Source organism: Dryobates pubescens, chromosome 10 (genome assembly GCF_014839835.1).
Source record: "Dryobates pubescens isolate bDryPub1 chromosome 10, bDryPub1.pri, whole genome shotgun sequence".
Lineage (NCBI taxonomy): Eukaryota > Metazoa > Chordata > Aves > Piciformes > Picidae > Dryobates > Dryobates pubescens.
In genome coordinates, this window is record NC_071621.1 from 12,774,920 (window position 1) to 12,795,362 (window position 20,443).

At 45.0% G+C, this 20,443-nt stretch overlaps 1 protein-coding gene across 1 annotated transcript; it reads left to right on the plus strand.

The window, feature by feature from the left end:
- Window positions 1–69: 69 nt before the first annotated feature.
- ALG8 (ALG8 alpha-1,3-glucosyltransferase) lies at window positions 70–19,346 on the plus strand. The gene is made up of 13 exons (XM_054164784.1): window positions 70–160; window positions 1,166–1,244; window positions 3,706–3,899; window positions 7,163–7,272; window positions 8,841–8,908; window positions 9,942–10,068; window positions 10,778–10,881; window positions 10,996–11,116; window positions 12,576–12,715; window positions 13,514–13,653; window positions 15,834–15,931; window positions 16,787–16,859; window positions 18,730–19,346. Exons 1-13 carry the CDS (start codon window positions 81–83, stop codon window positions 18,959–18,961), a joined length of 1,566 nt encoding a protein of 521 aa, XP_054020759.1. The 5' UTR covers window positions 70–80; the 3' UTR covers window positions 18,962–19,346.
- Window positions 19,347–20,443: the final 1,097 nt, after the last annotated feature.

The following is a 20,443-nucleotide window of genomic DNA, read 5'->3' on the forward strand; positions in this document are numbered from 1 at the left end:
ACCTCGCTGTTCAAACGCCCGCGGCGGGCCGCGGCGCCGTTCCTGCGCGTGCGCGGCGCCGCCCTCAGCGCTGCTCTGCCATGGCGGCGGGCGGCCGTAAGTGGTTCCGTGCTCTAGCGCTCGGCGTCTCCTTCCTCAAGTGCCTCCTCATCCCCGCCTAGTAAGGAGCTGGCCCGCGGCTGTGACTGAGGCGGGGCGGCACGGTCTGTCTGTCCCTTGTCAGGGGGATGGGGGCGTGGGCTGGCGTGGGGCCGTGGTGGCCTCAAGGTCTTGATTTCCGTGGGGTGGTTATGGGGAGCGGGGTGGTGCTGCCTCCTCCTCTCGGCGGCGTGAAATAGGTTTCGTGCTCGAAGGAGTTCACAGCCCGTTCTGCTTGGCTGTTGTTCGCGGACGGGGAGCCAGGAGGTCTTCAAACCTTGAACGCCCTGGAATTTTAAAAGGAACTATTTAGGGTTTTTCCTAAAACGAAACAAACAAACAAAAAATGCTATTAAAAAAAACCCAGAACCTGGGAATCTTCAATTAAATGTCAGAAAAGGTCGAACTAGAAAAAATTCTTGCCCTGTAATTGCCCATTTGTGTCCTTGGCAGAAAGTTCTTAGAATGAGAGAGTAGTTTGGGTTGAAAGGAGCTTTGAAGGCTTCTTAGTCCAATTCCTCTGCAGTGAGCAGGGGCATCCACAACTGCCTGTAAGGGTGGAGGCAGGTGGGTATTGGTCTCTTCTCTCTAGTAACAAATTAAGGGCAAGAGGAAATGGTGCACCAGGGGAGTGTAAGGCTGGAGATTAGGAGAAACTTCTTCACTGAAAGGATTCTTATACACTGGGATAGGAGGTGGTGGAAACCCCATCCCTGGAGGTATTTAAAAGCCACAGATACGTTGTGCTGGGAGACATGGTTTAGCACCAGACTTGGTAGCATTCGATAACGGTTGGATTTGATGGTCTTAAAGGTCTTTTGCATCCAAACTGATTCTAAAATTCTACATCAGGTTGCTCAGATCCTTACCCAGCCTGACCTTGAATGTTTCTGGGTAGGGCATCATTCGGCATCTGTTTGAGTTCCTTGATGAAAATCTTGTAGGCTTCCTTTTTATCTGCTTGTGGTGGTGTGCTCTGAAACATTTCTCCTTTAAGTATGTGACTCTTAATATACACCTTCTGTAGTTATTCCACAGATTTTGAAGTGCATAGGAATTGGCTCGCCATCACTTACAACTTGCCCATCTCTGAGTGGTACTATGAAGTAAGTATCTGGGTTTTTAGCTGCATGTGAATTCTAGGTACGTTGGGTATGTCAGTCTGTGTGACTGCTAAAGGCTTCTCTGCACAGGAAATGCATGCCATGGGTATTGATGGTTGGCAGCTCTGGAACAGTGGCACAAAAACGTACTTGTCATGATTTGTTGGCTCTGTGAAGCGTTTAGTTTAAAAAGAAAGAGAATTGTTTGGGGAAGCTGCTAGAATTTAGGTAAAATGAAAAAGGCAATTAAGGCACACGGGTTATTAGGCTGTGTGACACGGGAGAGAGTTGCATGGCAGTCTTAAATGGCAGCTCTCTTCGTTCTTGTCCTTAGTGCTATCATTATCAGCTATCATGCTAAAGAATGAATCATATAAATGGGTGTATACATTAAGAAATCAATTACTATTAAGGTTTTGAGCCTCTCCTGGCACTACTAGCATGCACAGATTTAATGTGGGTGAATCACCTTTAAGCTGATGACAGACTCAGCCTACAATTGGGTTTTAATCTGTCTCTCATTATCTCCTTGAGTCCTGGAACAAGTATTAGTCTCTAGTCTCCTTCCTCATAAGCATTTTTTCCCAGTCTGTGGCTCAATTGGTAGCACATAAGACCCTCAATGGGAAGGTCATAAGTTCAAGCCTGCAGTGGGCACTAGTGTCCTCCCTACTCTAGTCATGAGGTCTGTGGTGACAGGTTGGACTCGATGATCTTTGAGGTCTCTTCCAACCTTAGTGATACTGAATATATTTACAGGAGGTGGTGGAGTCACCATCACTGTAGGTGTTCAGGAGGAGACTTGATAGGGTGCTTGGTGCCATGGTTTAGTTGATTAGGTGGTGTTGGATGATAGGTTGGACACAATGATCTTGAAGGTCTCTTCCAACCTGGTTTATTCTACTCCACTCTATTCTATCTGGGAACTGTATATTCAGGAGTAGTTGATGGTTGTGGCTCAAAACCTTTTGACAGGCTGATCCAATACTGTCCAACAAATTCTTGTGATGCCAGTGTGATCCCAGTAATAACTGCTTGGTGCCAAAGCCCAGGATGTCTTTCAGCAGTGTAAAACAAGCATTTGGGAACACACACACTTAACAAATACACCCCATCCCAACTTGCTCTGGTTTTCCTTTCTCTTCACTGATTCCCACAGCCAAGGAGTTAATTGTTGGTCAGGACATAAAGTCAGTTCTTACGAAAAACAAGACAGAACCACCACAAACAAAAAAACCCTATTTGATCTTGATAAAGTCTTATCAGAAATAAATGTTCTTGACTAGTGAGTAAAAATAATTTTGAGACTGTACCAAGGCTGATAGGGCTGGTGGTTTCTCTAATGTAGACAAATATTCTCAGTGAGCTATTTTACTGAGGTTTTTTTAATGTTGTCCTAAGGTTATCTGTAAAGAACAGACAATTATATACTGGTAAGGTGCAGGTGCACAAAATGCTGTTTATAATCTTTTTCTATTAATCAAGAGGTGTCTTGTCCCTCTACTAGGACTACAGAACAAAGCTAAAATCATGTTCAGCACCATACATCTACTACTTTATTGTGAAGTAGTTTCTGTTAGACAGAGGCAACTAAGTTATAAGATACATCATCTGATTTGCTGTGGTGAGCTGTACCTGAGGGACTGTAAACAGCGTGGATTGTGTTAATTTATTGTGCAGTGGGAAAACTTAACAAGGCCAAGTGCTGAATCCTGCACTTGAGGTCACAACAACCCCATGAAATGCTACAGGCTTGAGGCAGAGTGGCTGGAAAAGTGCACAGTGACAAAGGACGTGGGGGTGCTTGTTGACAGGTGGCTGAACATGAGCTAGCTAGCAGTGTGCTCAGGTGGCCAAGAAGGCAAACAGCATCCTGGACTGTATCAGAAATAGTGTGGCCAGCAGGACCAGGGAAGCAATCTTGCCCCTGTACTGGTGAGGCTACACTTTGAATACTGGGTTTGGTTTTAGGCCTTCAGTATCAGACAGACATTGAGGTGCTGGAATGTGTTCAGAGAAGGGCAGCAAAGCTGGTGAGGGTTCTGGAGAGTATACCTCATGAGGAGCAGCTGAGGGAACTGGGATTGTTTAGCCTGCAGAAAAGTAGGCTCAGGGAAGACCTCCTTGCTGTCTACAACTACTTGAGAGGAGGTTGGAGCCAGGGAGGTTCTCCCTAGCAACAAGTGTTAGGATGAGAGGAAATGGCCTCAAGTTGCACCAGGGGAGGTTTGGATTGGATTCTTCACGGAATTGGTTCTCAAACATTGGAATAAGCTGCCCAGGGAGGTGGCTGAATCCCTGGAGGTATTTAAAAGCTACAGAGATGTGGTACTGAAGCACATTGCTTACCATCAGATTTGGCACATTTAGATAATGGTTGGACTTGCTGATCTTCAAGGTCTTTTCCAACCAAAACCATTCTGTTATTGCAAACTATGTGATCTTTTTTTTTGTTTTCCTTTAGGCAACTTCAGAATGGACCCTGGATTATCCACCTTTTTTTGCTTGGTTTGAGTATGCACTTTCCCATGTTGCCCAGTACTTTGACCCCAAGATGTTGGTCATTGAGAACCTAAACTACACCAGCCACGCAACCATCTTCTTCCAAAGGTTCTCTGTCATCTTTACAGATCTTGTGTTCATCTATGCAGTTCGTGAGTAAGTCTTCATGTTCTCATCTGAGGTGCAATGGGTCGTTGTTGATGTATGGGCTTTTTCTGGAGTGAAAACAAGTAATTTTTTGTGTGCAAGTAAGCTTGTAACTGCCTGGAAATAATCAAAGTTGGGAGACGTTTGGAACAGGTTGTGAAATACAAGATAACTTTTTGTTGTCGTGGAGACACTATTGCTGTCTGTGCCATCAGGTTTGTACCTGTCCAGACATTAGGTGCTGTTTCACGCAGGAGAGGTGATTTGGTTCTGTCTCTGGGTTTGTTTTGTAGGACTTGCAGGGTAGTTTGCATGCACCCAACTGTTTGTTTTTTTCCTGTTACTTTCCTTACTGCTCCTACGAGGAGAGACTGAGGGAGCTGGGCCTTTTAGTTTGGAGAGGAGGAGACCGAGGGGTGACTGCATTTATGTTCGTAGCTATGTAAAGCAGGAGTGCCAAGAGGATGGAGGCAGGCTCTGCTCAGTGATGCCCAATGACAGGACAAGGGGCAGTGGATGGAATTTGAGGTATAGGAAGTTCCATGGAAACATGAGGAAAAAATTTTTCACTGAGGGTAACAGAACACTGGAACAAGCTGCCCAGTGGGGTTGTGGAGTCTCCCTTTCTGAAGATATTCAAGGCCTGCCTGGATGCATTCCTGTGTGATCTGCTCTAGGTGATCCTGCTCTGGCAGGGAGTTGGACTGGATGATCTTTTGAGGTCCCTTCCAGTCCCTAACATTCTGTGATTCTGTTCTTCTAAAGCAGAAGCATAAAGGAAACTTGTGATAGCATGCCAGTGTCATCTAATATGTGAAATAACTCCAGTGGTTGTGGTACTCTTGATGATAAATTGATTATTCAAAGTCTAACTCAACAATATTAAGATTGTATATTTTTTGTGTGCTGTGTCTTTGTGAAAGAGAAGTGTTTATCCTGCACCTAAAGAGCAGAAGGGGAAAAGTGTTTTAAGAATTGCCTGCCTTAATCTGTAAAGGTCTTACCTCATCCTGTCTGCTCAAAGTCTGGGCTGAAAGTTCTCTGTTGCATTGGAGCTCTGCTTGAGCTCCTTTAGTTTATTTGAATGAGGCTGGCTTTGCATTGACATTCCTTTTGTTTTCACTTGGATGCTTGAATGAGCTGACTTTCTGGAAATCAGGATATCAGGCAGTGATAGCACTAGGGGGAATGGAATGAAGCTGGAGGTGGGGAGATTCAGGCTGAACATGAAGAGGAAGTTCTTCACCATGAGAGTGGTGAAGCCCTGGAATGGGTTGTGCAGGGAGGTGGTTGAGGCCCTGTCCCTGGAGGTGTTTAAGCCCAGGCTGGATGAGGCTGTGGCCAGCCTGATCTAGTGTGGGGTGTCCCTGCCCATGGCAGGGGGGTTGGAACTAGATGATCCTTGAGGTCCCTTCCAACCCTGACTCATACTATGAAATGGCTCTACACATTTCTTTGGGTATCAAGGGACCTTTAGAGCTCATCTAGTCCTACCTCCCTGCAGTGTACAGGGACATCTTCAACTGGATCAGGTTGCTCAGAACCCTAGACAAGCTGACCTGTAATGGTTGCAGTGGTGGAGCATCTACCACCTTTCTGGTCAGCCTGTGCCAGTGTTTCTCCACCTACAGTGTAAAAAAATCTTCAACTTTTTAATCTGATCTAACTTTGCCGTCAGAAATAATACAGACCACAGAGCTTCACACACAGAAGTAATAAGATATATTTAACAAACAGAAATAGCTCAGGGAGTCAGGGAGAGATTAATGTCCAACTGAGGACCTTAAATACAGCCTAATATGCCATCTCCAGATGTAGCAATATGTTGTTCATTCAAGATAAATGGATAAAAATCACTTTGACAACTTTACAGTTGTTACTGAGGCTGAGGGAGCTGAGGGCTGTTCAGCCTGGAAAAGAGAATGCGCTGGGGAGACCTAATAACAATGTTCCAGTACCTGAAGGGAGCCTGCAAGAAGGATGGAGAGAGACTGTTTACAAAGGCCTGTAGTGATAGGACAAGGGGCAATGGCTTTAAACTAGAGAAGATTTAGACTGGATGGTATGAACAAGTTCTTTACCACGAGGGTAGTGGAACTCTGGAACAGGTTCCCCAGCGAGGTGGTTGGGGCTCCAACCCTGGAAATATTCAAAGTGAGGCTTGATAAGGCTCTGGGCAGCCTGGTCTAGTTGAGAATGTGCCTGCTTTTACTGCAGGGGGTGCTGCACTTTGGCCACAACAACCCCATGCAGACCTACAGGCTGAGGACAGAGTGGTTGGAGAGCAGCCAAACAGAAAGGGACCTGGGGGTGCTGATTGACACCTGCCTAAACATGAGCCAGCAGTGTGCCCAGGTGGCCAAGAAGGCCAGTGGCATCCTGGCCTGTATGAGGAATAGTGTGGCCAGCAGGAGCAGGGAAGTGATTGTGCCCCTGTACTCTGCATTGGTTAGGCCACACCCTGAGTACTGTGTTCAGTTCTGGGCCCCTCAGTTTAAGAAGGACATTGAGACACTTGAACGTGTCCAGAGAAGGGCAACGAGGCTGGGGAGAGGCCTTGAGCACAGCCCTGTGAGGAGAGGCTGAGGGAGCTGGGGTTGTTTAGCCTGGAGAAGAGAAGGATCAGGGGAGACCTCATTGCTCTCTACAGCTACCTGAAGGGAGGTTGTAGCCAGGAAGGGGTTGGTCTCTTCTCCCAGGCAACCAGCACCAGAACAAGGGGACACAGTCTCAAGCTGCACCAGGGGAGGTTTAGACTCGAGGTGAGGAGAAAATTCTTCACCAAGCGAGTCGTTCGCCATTGGAATGTGCTGCCCAGGGAGGTGGTGGAGTCACCGTCCCTGGAGGTGTTCAAGAGGGGATTGGATGTGGCACTTGGTGCCATGGTCTAGTCATGAGGTCTGTGGTGATAGGTTGGACTTGATGATCTTTGAGGTCTCTTCCAACCTTGGTGATACTGTGATACTGTGACTTTAGAGGTCCCTTCCAACCCAGGCCATTCTATGATTCTATGAATGCGAGACATGAGTCTGAGATAAAATGACTTAACCTAAGTTTTAGCATGTGGAACACACTACAGCTATTGAAATTTAAGATCCTGTTTTTGTTCAACTTCATTCATGACAAGGTCATCTCTTGACCAAGAATCTTATCGTTGCCTTCCATCTTAATAAAGTAGCTCACTTCATGTTTAAAGCACTTTGCAACTGTAAAAAGCAGCAATGGTTTTGTTGTGTCTTTCAGTTAAAACCTTTTCTCCTGCTCTTCTTCAGGTGGTGCAAGTGCATGGGTGGAAAGCGAGCTGTAAAGAATACCCTGGAAAAGCCAGCCTTTATTCTTGCTGCTCTGCTGCTGTGGAATTTTGGGTTGTTAATTGTGGATCGTATCCTTCCAAACTGGTGTGGGCTGTTTGTGTTTTGGTGTGTTTGTTTCTTCACAACCTGTTACAGCATGTGGTACAAACCTGTGAATGTTTTTGTTTCCATCACAGCAAGTAATGTTACTGTTTGCTTGTGGGGTTAGTTGGGTAACTTCATGTTTTCATTACAGTTATGATTTGGCATGATGGAATTGTTCCATTTTTGCTGGGGTTTGCCAGAGCTGCATGATGAGGCTGGCAGCAACGTGCCTGTTTCTGCTGGCTGCTCCTCCTCCAGCTGCCTTCACAAGTGTTAGCAGAGAGCCTCTTTTCTGGATGTGGTTCTAGGTTTGTCCCATGGCAAAGAAAATCTCTACAAGTGCTTTATGTTTAGGCTGGCTTCAGTTGGCTAATGTTACAGGAGAATTGACAATGGTTTTCTTAAAGAGGATGCTCTGGACAACAAGTTCAACATGACCCAGTGGTGTGCTCCTGTGGCCAAGAAGGCCAGTGATATCCTGGGGTGCATTGTTGCCAACAGATTGAAGGAGGTTCTTGTCCCTCTCTGCTCTGCTTTAGGCCAAACCTGGAGTACTGTGTCTGGTTCTGGGCTTCCCTGATAGAGACAACAAACTGCTGGAGAGAGTCCAACAGAAGGCTGCAAAGATGAGTGGAGAATTGGAGCCTGTTTTTGAGGAAAGGCTGAGAGACCTAGAGAAGGCAAGACTGAGGGGATCTGCTCTGTACTTAGCCTTATCTAAAGGGCAGGGTCAGGTGAAGAGGATGGGCCACACTCTTTTCAGTGGTGCCCAGTGGCAGGACAAGAGGCAACAGGCCACAACTGGAACACAGGAAGTTCCACCTGAACATGAGGAAAAAATTCTTTCCTTTGAGGGTGCCAGAGCACTGGAACAGGCTGCCTGGAGAGGTCATGGAATCTGCTTCTCTGGAGAGATTGAAAACCTGCCTGGACACTGCAATCCTGGGCAGCATGCTCTGAGAGACCCTGCTTCAGCAAGTGGGTTGGGCTGGATGATGTCCGGAGGTCCCTTCCAAGCCACAGCATTCTGTGATATAAACATACCTCTGGAAAGTCCAATTATTGTGAGTCAGTCTTGACACAGCATCCATTGAGGGAACAAGAAAACAACAGAAATCTTTACAGGGAGGACCAGTTTTGTCTTTCTCAGTCCTCTAAGTTTCCTGCTTAGAGGTGGTAGGTAATAAGTGAGGGCTGCCATCTGCACCCATTAACTAATGTGAGGCAGAATCTAATATCAAAAAATTCAGAAAGTGCAGAATTAAGCTTTTAGTCTTTTTGATTTATATCCTCTAAGTTGCCTGATACATGTCATCAGGTTGTTATGCTTCATTTCATCAAGATAACATGCTAGTATTAGCAGATTTTGTCTGTGCTTACAGGGATGGTTAGTTAATGACTTCATATGTCTATGGAGTGAATTTAGGGTTACTTCCTTGATTTAAGTTCCACTGCAATTTGCATTTATTGTTGATAAGCTTGAATCTTCCCCAGAAGACTGGCAGTAGTCAAAAAGAAAGCTTGCTTTGTTCCTTCCTTGACCTGAGTTCAGATATTCACTTTCAGTACAATGGCTTTCTCTCTGGGCTGATGCTCCTTTCTGTCGTCCGAATATGTCAGGTAAGCTTGAGCAGCTCTTTTCTGTCACTGTAAGTATTTTAGTGCATTAATTAGCTTCAGTGAGCTGCTCATATTAATAGCAGCTTGAAGTTGAGGGGTACTAAACTGGATGTCTAATTATCTGATTCGTTTAGGGGTAAGAGGAGGACTTGAAACTCAATTCCTTACTGAGGCTGCAGTGTTGCAGTTCCTCATGAGAAACCTAAATTCTGTTAGACCTTAGTACTGTGACATGGTTTCCTGCCAGCTTGTCGTCTTCCAAGTCACTTCTAAGTTCTTCCCCCTGTGCTTAGCAATGCTGAGGCCACACCATGAGTACTGGGATCAGTCTTGGGCCACTCACTGCAAGGACATTTTGGTGCTGGAGTGTGTCCAGAGAAGGACAACAAAGCTGATGAAGGGTTTAGAGAACAGGTCTTGTGAGGAGTGGCTGAGGGGACTGGGGTTGTTAAGCCTGGCAAAAAGGAGGCTGAGGGGAGACCATCTCTACCACTACCTGAAAGGAGGTTGTGGCCAGATAGCTGTTGGTCTCTTCACTCTAGTATTAAGTGATGGGACAAGAGGAAATAGCCTCAAGTTGCACCAGGAGAGGTTTAGGTTGGATATTAGAAGGAACTTCTTCACTGAAAGGGTTCTCAAACACTGGAACAGGCTCCCCAGGGAGGTGGTTGAATCCCCATACCTGGAAGCATTAAAAAGCTGCCGAGATGTGCTGAGGGACATGATTTCACATCAGACTTGGTAGAGTTATATAGTAGTTGGACTTACTGATCTTAAAGATTTCTTCCAACCAAACTGATAAATTATCTGTGAAGCTGTGAGGAGGTGAGCACTGCCCTAGTTCTAAGTGTTATGTGATGATGTAACCTCCATACCTGTTGTCTGTAACAGTACTGAGTTTGTAATTTGAAGCAGATACTCACTTTTTCTGCCTATGGTAAATGTTCTGTCACCTTACAACAGAGGACTAATACACTTTACTACAAAGGGAGAGCAAGTAGAAGAGCTTAGGTGTTGTTTTTGTCTCTTTTAGAGAAGCTACTTGGAGGGTGCTTTTTTCTTTGCTCTTCTTCTGCATTTAAAGCACATCTACATATATGTGGCCCCAGCATATGGCATTTACTTGCTGCGATCCTATTGCTTTACTGCAAACAATGCAGGTAAGGTGGATGATTCCTTGCTCACTTTGGGGAGATTGTGTTCTTTAGTGGGGTCTTGATAACACCAGAAACTATTTTCAAAGTCCTCCTTTTGAGTTTCTTCCCACTCCTCAGCACTGAAGTTCATGGTTAATGCTCTTCATAGTGACAGAGAAAATACTGAGAGTTTCTGTAATGGAGAAACTTCAGTGTGGCAGAAGTAACTGCAAAGTAACAGTTGAAGCCTGGAGAAGACTGAGTGGGGGTCTTCTCAGTGCTTATCAGTATCAAAAGGGTGGGGAGCAAGAGAATGGGACTGGACACTTTTCATTGTTGCCCAGTGATGAGACAAGGAGCGACAGGCACAAACTGGAACAAAGGAAGTTCTACATGGACATGAGGAAAAACTTCTTTCCTTTGAGGGTGCCAGAGCACTGGAACTGGCTGCTCAGAAAGTCTTCTCTGGAGACTTTCAAAACCTACGTGGACATGATCCTGTGCAACCTGCTTTAGTTGAAACTGCTTCAGTAGGGGGGTTAGACTAGGTGATCTCCAGAAATTCCACCTAACCCCCACCATTCTGTGGTTCTGCAGAGTAAACAAATGAATGTAACATAAAAGGGTCTGTGCTGCTCTTAGGTGCTGGCCAGTCACTGTTAATGTGGAATGCTTTTAGCTCCCTCTCCACTTGCCACAGAAACTCATTTCATAACCTCTTTGCTTCTTGTAGATGGATCCCTGAAGTGGAGAAGTTTCAGCTTTCTTCATGTGTCTCTTCTGGGATTGGTTGTCAGTCTCATTTCTGCTCTTTCCTTGGGCCCCTTCATAGTACTGGTAATAACCTGTTCAGGGCAATAACAGGTGAAAAGCTTTCAGAAAATGGTTTTAGGAAAATATAAAGCATATTTCTCTTAAAGCAGCCATTTCTTTCTTTTGTGGTTTCTGTAGGGCCAGCTGCCTCAAGTCCTTCACCGGCTTTTTCCTTTCAAGAGAGGTCTCTGCCATGCTTATTGGGCCCCCAACTTCTGGGCTTTGTACAACGCTGTGGATAAAGCACTAACTATTTTTGGTACAGTATGCTAATCTGCTGTTTGGTGCCATGCATCAGTACAGGGCTGATCTGTTGGAGGGCAGCTTTGGGGAGTCCTGGCAGGCAACAGGGTGACCATGAGCCAGCAATGTACTCTTGTGGTCAAGAAGAACTTCCTAGGGTGCATCAAATAGAGAGTGGCAAGCCCATTGAAGGAGGTTCTCCTGCCCTTCTACTGTGCCTTGGTGAGGCCACATCTGCAGTACTGTATCCAGTTCTGAGCTGCCTGGATCAAGAGGGACAGGGATTTGGTGGAGAGGGTACAGAAGAGGAGTACAGAGAGGAGTGGACTACAACATCTTTCTTAGGAGGAAGCACTCAGAAAATTGTCTTTTTAGTCTGGAAAAGGGAGGGATCTCAAATGCTTACAAATACTTAAAGGTTGGGTGTCAGGAGGATGGAGCCAGTCTTTTTTCAGTGATGCCCAGTGACAGTACAAAGGGTAACAGACACAAACTTAAATGTAAGAAGCTTCATCTGAACATGAGGAGGAACTTCTTTGTAAGGGTGATGGAGCACTGGACCAGGCTGCCTGGAGAGGTGGTGGAGTCTCCGTGTGTGGAGATACTCAAAACCTGCTGGGTGCATTCCTGTGTGACCTACACTAGGTGAACCTGCCTTGGCAGGGGAGTTGAAATCAATCTATCTATTCAAAGATAGAGTACCTCTGAAGAGGGAGATTTAGGTGTATTGATTGATGAGAAGCTCAACATGAGCTGGCAGTGTGCTCATGCAGCCCAGAAGGCAAATCATATCCTAGGCTGCATTAAGAGGATTGTGGCCAGCAGGTCAAGAGAGGTGATTCTACCCCTTTACTCTGCTCTTGTGAGACCCCATCTTGAATACTGCATTCAGTTTTGGTGTCCCCATCATGAGAAGGACACAGAGCTGTTGAGTGAGTCCAGAGGAGGGCCACAAAGATGATCTAAGGGCTGGAACACCTCTGAAATAAGGATAGGCTGAGGGAGCTGGGGATGTTCAGCCTCAAGAGGAGAAGGGAGGTACCTTATAGCTGCCTTCCAATACCTGAAGGGATCCTACAGGTAGGCTGGAGAGGCCCTTTCCATAAGGGTGTCTAGTGATGGGACAAGAGGGAATGGTTTTGAGCTGAGGGAGAGTAGGGTTAGACTGGATTTTAGGAAGAAGTTCTTTAGTATGAGGGTGGTGAGACTGTAGAATAGGCTGCCCAGGGAGGTTGTAGATGCCGCCTCCCTGGGGCTGTTCAAGGCCAGGTTGAACAAGGCCTTGAGCAGCTGAGCCTAGTTCAGAGGCACCCCTGCTTATAGAAGGGAGGTTGAACTAGATGATCTGTAAGGTCTCTTCCAACCTAAGCCATTCTATAAGAAAAAAAATCTTGGCCATGTATCTAGCTCAGCTACTTGGTTTGCTTCATTAACACTTAACCAGTTTGTGCCTCTTTTTTATGCTTTGTTTTTAGGTTTACAGTGTAATGTGCTTGATCCTACAAAAATTCCTAAAGCCTCAATGACAGGAGGGCTGGTTCAAGAGTTTGAACATACTGTCCTCCCTTCTGTGACTCCACTGGCAACATTAATCTGTACTTTCATATCTATATTGGTAAGAACAAAGAATGTTTGGGGAAGTTTGATGTGTTTTGTCACCCATGGATTTGATTTAACATGCACTTCACATGAATTTTAATGCTAGGACAACAAAGAGGTTTTCTTTAAATCCAAATACAGTCAAAACAATTATTAGGGTAAATGTTGAATTAACCTTTTGTCATGCACAGTAGTACTTTCTGTAGTTATGGTTAAAATTGTGACCCCTGTCAACTCAAGAATGGTTAGAAGATTGCTAAAAGCAATCTTGGATCTAAACCATTCTGCATGCTGAGCTAGAAGCAACCTGTTCTGATAGAAGGTAGTAGAAGAAGAGATATGGATGAAAATTTAGGCAGCTTATGGTGCCTAACAACACAAGCTACATGGAAGTGTGGTGGTCTTCATGTGGCAAGCAAAGCATGAAGGCTCAATAAGTAATTACCTGGGTATACAGAGTCTGTTTCACTCTGTTGAGCCTTTAACTGGAAGTCTGTTTCAGCACCTTTATGTAGTAACTTTGATAAAATGAGTTTAGTGGTTTAGATTCAAAGACAGTTTATGCAGGACAAGTAAGAGGGAGCTGGCTGTGGTCTTTCAGTCTGTTTTCCCCTCCTGTTAAACTGATGAAGTCCTTAGGAAGACTCTACTCATACATCCAGATAGATACAGAGCTGTACGACACTTGTGCCACGCGAGCGCAACCTGGGTGCTGTGGTGTTTATTGGCATTGACAGAAGTCTCATTGGACAATGGTTTGTGTTCAGGATTGCCAAACTTTTGACTAAGTCCTGTTTTTACCTGTTGTTTCTAGCCCTCTGTTTTCTGTCTTTGGTTTAAACCTCAAGGGCCCAGAGGCTTTCTGCAGTGCCTTGTTCTTTGTGCGTTGAGCTCCTTCATGTTTGGGTGGCACGTGCATGAGAAAGCAATACTCCTCGCTATTCTGCCCCTAAGGTGAGTGACTTTTGCACGTGGCAGCTGGCCAAAGGGAACCTGCAGCCACTTGTTGAGGAATCCTCAAAGAGAATTGCTTAGTTTTCAGTGTGTTTCAGAAAATGAGGCTGGCTAGAGAGTGCCTTAAGCAGTCAAATTTTAGCACACTTCAAGTAAATTAGTTTCAGGCAGACTAAAACATGGCTGCCTTTGCATCAGGGTGAGCTGAAGTTAGTCTAACGTGTAGGAGACCAGTGTGGTGTTAAATAGTATCGTTTATGATGTACCAACACTGGCTTGGGTTCAGTTTTGGGTCCCTCACTACAAGAAAGACATTGAGGTGCTGAAGCAGGGTCAGAGGAGGGCAACAAAGCTGGTGAAGGGTTTGGAGAACAGGTCTGGTAAGGAGGAGTAACTGAGAGAGGTTGGCTTGTTTAGTCTGGAGAAAAAGAGGCTGAAGGGAGACCTTCTCCTTCTCTGACTCCCTGAAAAGAGGTAGTGAGGTGGGTGTTTGTCTCTTCTCCCTAGTAACAAGTGATAGGATGAAGGGAAGTGGTCTCGAGTTGCACCAGGGGAAGTTTAGGTTGACTATTAGAAGAAGCTCCCCTGAAAGGCTTCTCAAATACTGGAACAGGCTCCCCGGGGGAGGTGGTTGAACCTCCATCCCTGGAGGTCTTCAAAAGCCACAGATTTGGTACTGAGGGATATGGTTTAGCATCAGATAGTGGTTGGATTTGCTGATCTTAAAGATCTTTTCCAACACAAATGATTCTGTGGTTATACTGTACAATAGTTTTCATTGACAGAATCTTTAAGCAGAGCTTTATTGGGAGTAGCTGATCCCCATATCAGCTCTGTGGGGCACAGCAAAGCTTTGTACTGACTTACAGATGAGCTGAACAGAAGCATATGGTGTTAAGATGAATAAGCAATTAATTTTGGAGTCTGACACACAGGCCCGTGCACAACACACTCTTTGTGTCTCTATGAATCCTGACTTGTTTTAAGATGCATAGTATAACAGAAAGTAAGTGTTTGGATCCAAATGCTTGATTGTGGCTAGAATAATGCAAGGAGGAAAAAAAAACTCATGCTCATAAAAGGCATTCAGGCTGTATGTGGACACACAGCTTCCAGAAGTAGTCATTTAACTTCCCCTTTGAGGCTTCCTTTTCTTAGTGACAACCTGTAAGCAGGCTTGAGAAAACTCACTTATGTGACTTGGTGGATGAAAGCAGGCTGCTTTCCTGCTGTCTTTTGTCCTGTTACTACTGCAGTTGTGCAGTGCATTCATTGCACCTGAAAAGTGTCCAAGACCTATTTGTTGTGTGTCTGGTGGCTTTGCCTTTTGAAGAGAAAAGCTCATTGGCTTGCCTGGCTTGAAGCATTAGGCACTGCTGCCATACTCATGGAATCCCAGAATGGTTTGGGTTGGAAAGGACCTTAAAGATCATCCAGTTCCAACCTCACTGCCATGGAGGAGTTCCAAATTCAGGTTTGCCAAGCATGCATAGATGAAGTTTAAGAAGCTCTGTCAGGGACCAATGTACAAACACTGTACCACTTCTGCCAGGCAGCTCAGGCCTGAATGAGTGCTGGGGTTCATATTTAAAATGCAGGGTAGATTGCTCATGAGCCAGCTGAGGACAGGGACCTTCTTCACTGTGCTTGACAAGACCAGTGTGCAGCTTCTACCAAAGGAACTTTGTGCCTCTTTAGGGTAGAAGTGAGGTGGTAGCTCATCGGCTGCCTGACCAGTATTGCTGCAAACTGCATTTTCCTCCTTCAGAGCTTTAGTGATGCTTAAACTCTTCAAGTTGGAATTATGGAAGGGAGCAAATCAACACTGGAAAAATCAAGGGAAGGAGAAAGAGTAAGGATGATAATGTTGACAGCCAGATGGTAAAAGAAAATGACTGTGGAAAACTTTCAGGCCTTTCTGATATTTGTGTTCAGTGGGTCTCTGGCTTTCTTGGGGAAGGCTTCCTGGCTGATTATCAAATCTGTATTTCTTTTCCCTGCATTTCCATGCCTGAGACCATGTGGTTTGGAAGCAGGAAATTTCATCACAGGTCCAGTGTTTGTTGGGAATGGGGTACCACACAGCTCTGACATGTTCTTCAGTCTCTTAGGAATTACGTAGTTCTGCTGAAATTGTCTTCATTTTTTGTCTTAAAGCATAACATTCTTGTCATTTTTAGCTTGTTGTCTGTTCAGAGAGCAAAGGATGCTGGCATCTACTTGATTCTGACAACCACAGGGCACTTCTCACTTTTTCCATTGTTGTTCACACCAGCAGGTGACTGTTTTCCTTCTTTCTGTGCATTCATCTTACTGCTTTGGGGTGGGGTGGGTTTGTTTATTAGAGATGACAGGCAGATCTGGGATTGTTTCATGAAGCAAGCTGAAAGTTGCAGGAGGTTGTATGTCAGCCTGCTTCCATAAATAAAAACTCTCCAGCCAGTGAAATACTGGTTTAAAAAGCTGTGGAAGAGCTGTAGGCATTCAGTTCAAGTAGAAATGGGAAATTGCCATAGCCTGTATTTGTTATGCCTCATTCTGCCACAGTTCTAGAAACTTCTTCCTGTCTGAGGATGAATAAACAGTGTTAAAGACAACTTGAAATTCCTGCTGATTGCTGCTTCATGCTATCAGTAGTATGCTTAAACTTAAATACCATGCAGCAGCTGAAATCCAGACACTGTCTTTTGATCTGAGGCTGCTGCTTGTTTGCAACAGTGAAGCTGCTCTTGAGAAAGGAAACATTTTCTCTATTACTTAATTTTTATCTACCACACAGCCTAGAACTGGGAAGCACTGATTTGGCTGGTACATTTATGCTTTCAGCTTTCCCTCCCAGTAATCTCCCATTTATTTTTGTGACAGGAAAATCTTATTTGCAGTGCTATCTTCTTGTAATTATAATGAGTGAGTGCAGTGTGTTTATGGATAGCTAAAGTAAGTGTCTTGCAAATGCTGTAGGAAATATGTGTGCATTTTCAGATGTCCTAAGCCATAAAACATTGTTCTGTTTGGAGGAAAAAAAGTAGGCAATGCAAGTGTGACTGGTGGGATTTAAAGAGACTGCAATTTATATAGCAAAATGGTTTAGTAATTAATTTTTTAAAGTATGTTGTGTTCCTTTTTATTTCAGAGCTTCCACTTAAAATACTGCTTATGCTGCTGTTTACTGTTTATAGCTTCTCTTCCTTGAAATCTCTGTTCAGGTAATTCAAGAAATTTGTTCCCAACACCAAAAGCAAACCTACTTATTCTGTCACTTTCACCAGTGCTGTCAGGAGGGGCAAACGGCACAGAAAACGGGTGCTGGAGTATCAAACTGAGGTGGTGTGAGTCAGAAAATGCTGCTGCCTCTGCTCTCTTCTTGGAGGCAAGGCTTAAGTTAGGATTATTATAGCACATGCTTGTTGTGTTTGAGCCGTGCCAGCTGGCCAGTTAGTCCCTGCAGGCTGTAACTCCCCACCTGCTTGATGTGCACAAAGTTGTGGTGCCTGTGAGGATTTCAGTGCTGCAGCACTTGCTACGGTTAGTTACCTGCTACAGCGAGCTTGTTTGTGTCAGCAGTTGCAAACACTGCTGTGTGTACTTCATATTTTCACATGTGGAAGGGACAGGTTGTAAAGAGCTTAAATTTACAAACCTTATTTGTCAACAAACCTCCTGCAAACACTTGATTGTCAGAACTTGCAATTGCCCAGGTCATCCTGGGTGTTTTCAACAGTATGTTGTTCTCATACCCACCTAACCACAGACAGTGCTTATCCTTGCAATCCTTGGAGTCCCTGCACTCTCCACTTTCCTATTTCTCAAACTTTCCATGGCAGAACCAAACTGTAATGAAGGGTGTTGGAAAGGCTATAAACCTGTGTTCAGTACTTCAGTCACCTGGTTTTATAGATCCTCTTTCAACCAGGCTGCTTTTTACTCCATAGTGTTCCAGAATTCATGGAATCACGGAATGGTGGGGGTAGGAAGGGACCTCTGAAGATCTAAAGCAGGATCACCTGGAGCAGGTTCACATCCAAGCAGGTTTGGAATTTCTCCAAAGGAGATTCCACAACCTCCCTGGACAGACTGTTCCAGTGCTCTGTCCCCCTTACAGGAAAGAACTTCTTTATGTTCTGGAGCATACTGTGTTCCACTTTGTACCCATTGTGCCTTGTCTGGGCACCACTGAAAAGAACCTGGCACCATCCTCTTGCTCCCCACCCTTTAGATAATTGATAAGCATGAGGAGATCCCCTCTCAGACTTTTCCAGGCTTAACAGCCATAGCCTCTCAGCAGAAAGATGCTTCAGTCCCTTCAGCATCTTTATAGCCTCTGCTGGTCTCTCTCCAGTAGTTTCCTGTCTCTCTTGAGCTGGGGAAACCAGAACTGGACCCTGATGTAGCATCACTAGGACAGAGTAGAGGAGGGGGAGAACCTTCCTTGACCTGGTCATGCTTTTCTCTTTTTTTTCCAAGAACTAACTAAAAACCTCTGCAGAAGCTTAGTTCCTGTCTAGAGATGGAACTTTTGCACATTTTTTTGTTCCTAACTTCCCAAACTAAAACAATTCCTTCCAGAAGAGCATGAATTCCCTTGTAAACTACATAGTCAAAACCCTCCCACCAGTGTCCTTAGCAAGAGAGCTTGACTCAGTGCATTGTGCAGGAAGCTTTGGTGAAATGGGCAGAGGTTAAGATCTGACATGCCCATCTTTGGACACAAAACAGCCTTGGTGGAACAAATGTGTGTGTGAAGGTCTGTGTTCCATTGTTCACTGAAGTGATGTGAGGTGAAGCAGAGCAGCTGCTGAGATTTCTGCTTAGGTTCCAAGTCACCCTGGGACTTGGTGTCAAAGCCACATGACAAGGAAATTAGCTGTGTACTGTTGTTAAGCTCTTCTGGTGATGGTTTGTTGGGTTTTTTCCCTGGTGAAGCTCTATATTATTTAAAGCCTTATTATGGGGAATAGCCTTTGCACTGGTCAAAAGCAGAATGGTTATTTTTAGATGTTATTTTAGATGTCATTTAGATGTTTTTATTCACCATCATGCCTTTTAACACCATCTTATTTTTAATTCCTCTGGCAGGAGAGAGAGGCCTCTCCTTAACTGGCTTGAAACAATCTACCTCATCCAACTAGTGCCTTTGGAAATCTTCTGTGAAATTATATTCCCTCTGACCCCCTGGAAACAGCATTTTCCTTTTGTCCCTCTGTTGCTGACCTCTGTGTACTGTGCTCTGGGTGTCACCTATGCTTGGCTGAAACTCTACATCTCAGTCCTGACCGAGAGAGTTCCTCTGAGACACAAGGTTGAGTAAAACTGCAGTGTTGGGACCAGTCCCAGGTTATCCCTTTTGAGGGGATTATCTGGCACAGTGGGGGATGTCCAACTTTTTATAGGACACAACTTACTTGTACCATTGCCATCAGGGGAGCTTTTCTTCCAACACTTCTGTACTGCCCAACAAGGATACCTCTGATCAGAAGCACTCCTCATAATACCGTGGGGCACAGGGAGATGCAACTTGCCGTGGATAAAACTGTGAAGCTTAACGAGGTCCAGACTTCCGTCCCAAGGAAAACCTGCCCAGCTTTCCCATTATTGTTTGTATTTGAATAAAATTCACTGTGGCAAATGACCAGGGATCACTGCCCTGTAGAAGAGAGCATTGCAACTGCTTTCTGTGGAACATGTAAATTAAAAACTTGATTTTTTTTGGCAATTTCTCGTGTTTCTTTGCAGCTCATCTCTGTATCGAGCCGGAAAGTTGGTGAGGGGTTTGGAACACAAGCCCTATGAGGAGAGGCTGAGGGAGCTGGGGTTGCTTAGCCTGGAGAAGAGGAGACTCAGGGGTGACCTTATTGCTCTCTACAACTACCTGAAGGGAGGTTGTAGACAGGCGGATCTTGGTCTCTTCTCCCAGGCAGCCAGTACCAGAACAAGAGGACACAGTCTCAGGCTGCACCAGGGGAGGTTCAGACTGGATGTTAGGAAAAAGTTCTATACAGAGAGAGTGATTGCCCATTGGAATGGGCTGCCTGGGGAGGTGGTGGAGTCGCCATCACTGGAGGTGTTCAGAAGGAGACTTGATAGGGTGCTTGGTGCCATGGGTTAGTTGTTTAGGTGGTGTTGGATTGGTTGATAGGTTGGACGTGATTATCTTGAAGGTCTCTTCCAACCTGGTTTATTCTATTCTATTCTAAACTTGTCCCGAGGTTCTTTATGGTTCAAATCTCAGTCTATACATTAGTTCTTTAATAAGACTGTGTCCCTTTGATTTCATTTCATAGATTCTTTGCAAATAGATTTTAATGTTCTGGTAATTTTTGTAGATTACCAAACTGAGGTAGCTTCTGAAGTGATAAACTTTTTAAATCCCATTAAAGAGGTCAGATAATGTGGCTGGATAATCATCTTTATCTGCAGTTCAAGCAGAAGTCTGCAACCCAGACAAAAGACCAAATGTCCACAGTTGCTCTGCTAAACTGAGGAAGAGGTATGTCATGGTATGCCTCTGCAGAATCACATCCCTTAGAGGATGAGTAGGCTACAGTGTGATGGAACTTCACTGTGCCCTTTTTTTAATCCTGCCTAACTCTCCCTAGAAGACCTTGGGACTGCTTTGGAGCACATCACATGAAACTGGGAGTTGAAGAAAGGATGTTTGGTGGGTTTTTTTCCCAGCAGTTCACAGTATAACTAAGGTTGGAAGAGACCCCAAGGATCATCGAGTCCAACCTGTCTCCACAGACCTCATGACTACACCATGGCACCAGGTGCCACATCCAATCCCCTCTTG